General features: G+C 34.1%; 1 protein-coding gene across 2 annotated transcripts; it reads left to right on the forward strand.

Moving 5' to 3' along the window:
• Positions 1-1,546: 1,546 nt before the first annotated feature.
• Positions 1,547-7,732, forward strand: LOC107765479 (tyrosine--tRNA ligase 1, cytoplasmic-like). 2 transcript variants are annotated; one of them, XR_012702643.1, is made up of 11 exons: positions 1,547-1,749; positions 1,830-1,916; positions 2,262-2,409; positions 3,623-3,912; positions 4,000-4,096; positions 5,052-5,157; positions 5,257-5,339; positions 5,505-5,650; positions 5,749-5,876; positions 6,372-6,465; positions 7,423-7,732. XR_012702643.1 is itself a non-coding variant. In NM_001324879.1 (11 exon segments), coding segments are annotated over 11 exon segments (1,227 nt in total). In that variant the 5' UTR covers positions 1,630-1,666; the 3' UTR covers positions 7,444-7,710.

The raw sequence follows: 7,732 nt of genomic DNA on the forward strand, positions 1-7,732 counted from the left end.
TTGTCATATTAAATTAACCTACTTAATTCTCAAATTATCATAACAGAAAATAAAAAATTCTGAAAAGGAAAATGAAAAGAAAATTTAAATAGGAAATGAAAGTTGAAGGGAGAAAAACTCTACTGCGTAATATTTCATTTATGGCACAAGAGTCTATATGATTTTCGGAAAAAATATAAAATAAATACTATTTCATACTAAATATCAGTAGACGATGTTGCTTAATCAAAAATTACATAAATAATACTAATATACAATTTCCTAAACACTCATAGAAGAGACAATGAACTTACACGTTAAACTTGCAAATTTACTTCTTTCCTCGGTTATTTCTTCTTTTAAAAGTCGATTTATATAAGTTGCTGATTGGTTTCTTAGTCGATGAAAACAGCATGATGACAAAGTAAACCAAAGGTCCTTAGCTAAGAGGTAAAAATGCTTACATTGAGATCATCTCACGGTAGCAATGCATCTAAAATTTAACATCTAATAAGAGGTTATAATAGTCAATTAACTTTTGAAGGATTTTTCTGTAATTCAATCTCTATATTGGGGCTTCATACTTATAAAATAGTATGATTTGACATTCAATTCTTATGTGTCATTTTGAAAGTATTTCTTTAATTTGATGTTGAGCTATCAAGTATCATAATTATGTATATTGGTAATATTATATCGAATTATAGTAGAGTATTTAATAAAATGAGTATTTAACATTTTAGTACACAAGATTTATAAAAGGGGTATTAGATTAAAGGGTAATGGACATACCATTATATACTCCGAAAAATCAAACATATTTTTTTTCACAAAAAAGTATTTTTCTTTTTCATTTTTATTAAGATAGAATTAATTGCTAATAATTCTATGACAAGGAGTAATTTAAACCTACAACAAATAATAACTATACTTTTTACTCATTCTCGAGAAAAAGTCTTATGTAGTGATAAAAATAATTAGACGTCTAATATCAAACAAATGGATAATTTTGTTATCTATTATATCCTTGTTTGGATTAGAAATTGACAAATTAATTACCTATTTTTTTGTCTTAGTTTAATAAAAACTTTCAATATAAAAAATACGACTTTGAAAGTACATGTCTAGTTTGTGCATATTTAAATTTTATCGGATGCAAAATATAGTACCATATTTATAAGTAGAAATACATTGATTTTGAATTCCTAAATATTAAGATTTTCTATCTAGTTCAAATAAGGAAAAAATTATTAACAAAAAATTTCGTTGAAATCAAAGTCCTAAATATTAGAAAAATAATTAAATAATTATTCTTAAATATTAGATAATTAATGATATTTCGATAAGTCCCTTCCTGCGTTGTGAACTCTATTTTTAAAGTATAAAAAAGGCGAACGACATTTCTCTAAGATATATAAATATATATATAAATTAGACAAAATTAATATTCAACTCAAAAGATTGTATCATAAGGTAGAGTTAAAATTGGTAAAATAAAATACTTTTAGACAAAAAAATGAAAAAATATAATTAGACAAAATTTAGTTGTTGACCGATCCGCCATCGTTGCTGCGCATGAACGTGGCAAAATGCTATTTGTTCTATCCATCTTCTTCTTCTTCAGAACAGTTGTGCCACTCCTAAACCCTAATTCTTCCTCTCCGCAGAAAAATCCCAGTTTTGAAAGATGGATAACAAAGAAGCTTCAGAAGCCATTAATGCACTCTCCTCACCGCCTTCTTCAGCTGACACTCCTATTTCCACATCTCAGTAAGTCTCTCTCTCTCTTTATACTTATCACCAGCTAAATAAAGATCAGATAAAAGCCTAATTATATATCGTTGGCGCAGGAATATGGATAATCAAGAGACTTCAGAAGCCATTGATGCACTCTCATTGGCAGCTTCCTCATCCAACCCTTCCATTTCAACTTCGCAGTAAGTCTCTCTCTCAACATGCTCTCAGGGATGATGTAGTTTCTATTTGGAGTACTTTTGTCTAATTTAATTTCCGATGAGCATGTTAAATCTGTTAAAACATGTATTTATTTTTTGAGATGGTAACTCATGACGAATTATTGAGTATTGGAATGAATGACACCGAATAAACAGACATGGAAGATTCATATAGCTGCCCCAATTTACTCAATTAGTTTGGGATAGGGGATTAGTTGATTAATATAGCGAGATCTCTGAATTTTTTTTTTTTTCATTTATGAAAGCATTTTTTTTTTTTGTTTTGTTCGAATGTAAGATTAAATTTGTTGCATATTCTGATTTTAGGATGAGCTTGGAGGAGAAGTTCAAGATTGTTAGGAGTATTGGCGAGGAATGCATACAGGAGGATGAGTTGATGAATCTTTTGGCAAAGAAGCCACAACCGGTTTGCTATGATGGTTTTGAGCCTTCTGGTCGAATGCACATTGCTCAGGTACATAAACCTGAATTCCACCCACATTCTAACTTACAGGAACGAACATGATAAAAATTTGCCACTTGCCAAGTGTCTGGTTTGCACAATGGATGTGCTTATTTGCCTTTGAATTCTAATTGAACATGATTGTTTTTCCATTTTGTCGTGATTGGTAATGTACTTTGTTCAGATGCATCTTTGTACACTTGTAAATAAAAAATAACCGCCAACAGCACCCCCCCCACCCCACCCCACCCCACCCCATCCCAAATAAAAAACCATGGGTTGACTTAAATTGGTTGCTTCCAGCCCATTATTAGCTGAAAGCACTAGTCAATAAGAGACGGTGGAAAGTGGACAGTAGTAGCTTTAAACTTTTCTGGACACCAAAGTCTCGCACGTCTGGGATCTGTGATTGACAAATGAGGAAAAATGGGGGCTTGAGGAAAGGGAAGGTACAATATATAGAGGGTTTGTTCTTGAAATTCTATGATGCCATTACCAAAAGAATAACCAAAATTCTGATAACTGGACGATCAAATTTATTAACTAACTGTTTTGGCAATAAACTTTGGCCTGCATATGGAAGAAAATATAATAATGGAAAGGTATACAGAGGAAAATCTGGTAAATATTTGACAATTGTTTGGGAACCATTTCTCTTTGTTTTACCATGGAATAATGTCGAGAGATGCATCATTCTGCATGAAAGTTTCTGATATAAGCTAATACTTTGGAAATAAAAGTATATGCGTTAAAGGGGTATTTTCACCTTTGAGACTTAAATAAATCAAATTTAGGCATATCCATGACTAGATTCCAGGTATGTTCAAAATAATTATATCTGGATGCTGACCAGTTGTAATGTAGACCATTAGGGAAAACAACGGAGTTGGATCTTTTTCTGGTTAAGAAAAAGTGAAAAGAAGGGGAATAATTTCCCCATTTGTATGTCCTTGCAGGTATATGTGTGAGATCAGGAGAACCTCTAGTTTTAGATAACCCCCAATTGCTTTCATAAATTATTTATTATTTGCTGAAATAGACTTGAATTAAATTACCTAAGTGAAACATTGTTGAATAACTTGTCAGGAAAATTTATATTTTATGCCATTCTTTCATCTTACATTTGTACAGGTCAGATATAGTGGGGGGGCTTCTGTGCAGTTATATGTTCTTTTTAGCATCTCATGACTGGTTCGTTCTCTTTTACAATTTCTTTGCTAAACAGGGAGTTTTGAAGGCACTAAACGTCAACAAACTGACTTCGGCTGGCTGCAAGGTGAAGATCTGGATTGCAGATTGGTTTGCGCAGCTAAATAACAAGATGGGTGGTGATCTGAAGAAAATTGAGGTTGTTGGTCAGTATTTGATTGAGATATGGAAGGCTGTGGGAATGAATCTTGAAGGGGGTCATGTGGAATTTCTATGGTCTTCAAAAGAGATTAACTCTAGAGCTCATGAGTACTGGCCACTTGTTATGGACGTAGCTCGAAGGAACAAGCTTCCCCGGATTTTAAGGTAAAGGATAAAGCAAGTAAAACTCTCTTGCTTCTCCTGAAAAGGACAGTCAGTTATTGCTTACATGTTTTTTTTCTTCATTATAAGGTGCTGCCAAATTATGGGTCGGTCTGAGCAAGATGAGTTGACAGCGGCCCAGATTTTTTACCCATGCATGCAATGTGCTGACATATTCTTCCTTAAGGTAAGCTGTTTTATAACTAACTATTTGTAAATAATTTGTTGTTCAGTTAGCTGGATAACTTAAATATAAGCATCTTTTGTGAGACTTTATTAGGAATAATAGAGGCACCTTCACATGTTGTTGTAAGAAGTACTAGGGAGAGGTGATTAGGCAGGTAATGACGTTGCTTCAGCTCACCGAGGACATGACCCTAGATAGGAAAGTGTGGAGGTCGAGAATTAGGGTTGAAGGTTGATAGGGAGCCGAGGGTGTCTCTTAGTGTTACCAATAGTATTAAACTATTAATAATATTCTTATTTTCTGTTCCTAGACCTTTTTATTATATGTTGTTTCTTTCTTACTGATAGTATTAGTAATATTTTCTTATCTCTAGATATTTGTTAGTATACGTGAGTCCTTGTTTTCTTTTTTCTTCTTTTTTTGTTATTGTTATGGTTGGTTGCTTCCTTGTCACTGTTCCTTGAGCCGAGGGTCTATTGGAAACAACCTCTCTACCTTCACAAGATAGAGGTAAGGTCTGCGTACACACTACCCTCCCCGAACCCCAATTGTGGGATTACACTGGGTTTGTTGTTGTTGGTACCTTCACAGTTATTCTTGTTTTAGGCATGCAAGTTACCCCTATAATGTCACTGAACAATTTACTTCTTGCTTGTCTGGGTCAACATTGCAATGTCACTTGACAACCTAGTTCTTGCTTGTCTAGTTTACCAAATGAGTAAAACACGCATTTCAGTTGCTACTAGGCATATAGCTGGATTGCCTTGAGTTTCTAGTTTCAGTGGCATATGCTTCTTGATATGGACAGATATGAGAGCTGCATACATTTTGTTTCATTTGTAGCCTGTATTTTTATGTGTGCTTGTCTTCAATCTTCCATGGTCTGTGCCGGGAGTGGTAATTATTTGTTTAAATTATGATTCTACCAGCTAAATAAGAATTTTCTTGTTATTAGGCTGACATATGTCAACTAGGTATGGACCAGCGAAAGGTTAATGTACTTGCAAGAGAGTACTGTGATGACATCAGGAGGAAAAACAAGCCTATCATATTGTCCCATCGTACGATAATCTTTTTTGTATTCTAGAATTCAAATTCTCTTGTTTCTCAGCTAACTCTTTTGTTTGATATGTTTGTTCCCTTATGATTTTGGCGTGCAGATATGCTCCCTGGTTTGCAGGAAGGTCAAGAGAAGATGTCCAAGAGTGACCCCTCTTCTTCCATCTACATGGAGGATGAAGAGGTATATAGCTATATATATTAATCACCTGTAACATAGTGCTACATTTGTTTTTAGGTTGATGGTCAGTGTTCATAGTAGATTTCTTAACAGGTGGTTTTCTTGCCTATGAGGTTCTAGTGTAGTGACAGTATTTTTTTTTTCCTGTGCCATGCTTGAACATCAAAGGCAGAAGTAAATCTCAAGATAAAGAAGGCTTTTTGTCCACCAAAGGTCGTAGAAAAGAATCCATGTCTGGAGTACATCAAGTATATCGTCCTCCCTTGGTTTAATGAGTTCAAAATTGAGCGAAGTGCTGAGAATGGTGCGGACAAGTGAGTCATTTCATGCATTTCTCATATCCATTCAGCTGGTTTGTTAACACAGCACAATTTTTTAGCTCATCTTTTGGTTTGTTCTTTTTCCACACTAGGACCTATAAGAATTTTGAAGAATTAGCGGCTGACTATGAAAGTGGGAACTTGCATCCTGCAGATCTGAAACCTGCATTGTCAAAAGCAATCAATAAGATATTACAGGTAGATGACAACATCTTACTAAGCTGCTGGTAATTGGTGTTTGTGCTAATCTCTTATGTAGTCCTTGTTTTTAGTATTACATTGATGCATTTGCAAATTTGCCATTTTGTTTTGCATTGACTCTGCATTTTGATATTCTACTATTACTTTAGTAGCTTTAATGTGAGAAGTAGTCTTTTGATTGTTGGTCTTATTACCTGTAGTTCTTTGATATATACAACTAATTAGCCCCAACACCCTATAGAATAACTTCTTTGTTTGTAGCGTATTCTCATCTCTTTAGAGTATCTTTTACATTTCAAGGTTCTTATTTTAAAGACTCAGTGTAATCAATCATATATGCAATTTAATATCAACAAATAGTAAATTAAGTTATTGCACACTTGATGGCTAGTATCTGATGCACTTCAGGTTGTATAGTTAATATCGAATAGACTACTGTCACTCAAGATCAGGACATCACAAATTGTTTTTATTTTTTTATAGTTCAATATATTTGTGATTCCACCTTTTTTAGTTGTCCTCCTGACTTAGTTTTCAATGTGATGCAGCCAGTGCGTGATCATTTTAAGAATGATCAGAAAGCCAAAGACCTTATGAAAAGGGTGAAGGTATGTATTCTTGAATTGCCCAAATGTTATGTGTTGGATAAAATGTCTCATCGTATTAGCTAGACTTTGTCACTTGAGCTCAGGGTACAATCATTTACTTATCAAAAGAATTACAAAGGGGAATATATTTTCCTGATTCTAGAAAGGTCAACTACTGTTAGTTTGTTTAAGTTGCTCTATTTATCAAAATGAAGATTGTCAAAGTAGTTATTGTGATTGAAGAATAGATTCTCAAAGTTTTTCATGATTTTTGAGAAAAGTAATTCTACTTAGACCATCTTGAAGTTGCGGTTCGGGTTACAATGATCCCCTTGTATCATTCTTTCAATGCTTAAACCCACCTTAACCTGTACTAAGCCAGAAATGTTTTTTGTGTTTGTTGATGGAGTTAAACCAGAGCTGAAATTATGGTGCTCTTGCCTCTTATCTCAGTTTTCTCCATCCTCAAACAAGAAGTACCTTCATCTCTATCTTTTTCACCTTTTGCCTTTCCACTTGATTGCTTTGCTTACTGAATTAGTGAGGCTTCTTGATACAAGAAAAGAGAAATCTGAATTATGGGCTGAGTTGGAGTCAGGCTTTACCCCTTTTCCAAGAGGGATGATTGATTGTCTAATCATATGGCTCCAATTGAATATATCGTATCTCCTAGACTATTGGGGTTGCATTTCTTCCAGTGCAAAACATACTATTTCTAATGAAAAAATGAATGATAAAGCGTACAATTCACATCAACACTGTTCCACATAGTCAAATCCACTCAAACATTTTAGTATAGTGTAGATATTCTGTTAGCAAGCTTAAAGGATTATTTGAAAATTGGACATTCAGAAGTCAGAACAATATCATTAGCATATTCATTTTGTCGCTCGTCTTGACCATATTCAAGGGGCAAGTGTTCAAAACTAGTGTTATGGCAACTTTCTGATCTCAGTTTTGCTGTCTTCTGTTGTGCAGAGTTTCAAAGTAACGAGGTGAGGTCTAGCTGAATGAAGTGACGTGGATTAGGAGATGGTGATGGCTGTCTGGAAGTTCCATCCCATTTTTCTCCTGTTTCAAAACTTTACTACCTTGGTTTTCCAAGAGACGTTAACGTCATAGACATCCACCATTTTGATCGAATACTTCTTATTCTTGTGTTATTGAAATGTCCGAATCATAAGACTAGATTTTGTAAACCGTGATTTCACAGAGGAATTGCCTCTGATACATTTGTTAGAATTTAGCAACATGGTAATTTCCATATAGGAAGTAATGCCTTTATCAA

This window comes from Nicotiana tabacum, chromosome 19 (assembly GCF_000715075.1).
Source record: "Nicotiana tabacum cultivar K326 chromosome 19, ASM71507v2, whole genome shotgun sequence".
Lineage (NCBI taxonomy): Eukaryota > Viridiplantae > Streptophyta > Magnoliopsida > Solanales > Solanaceae > Nicotiana > Nicotiana tabacum.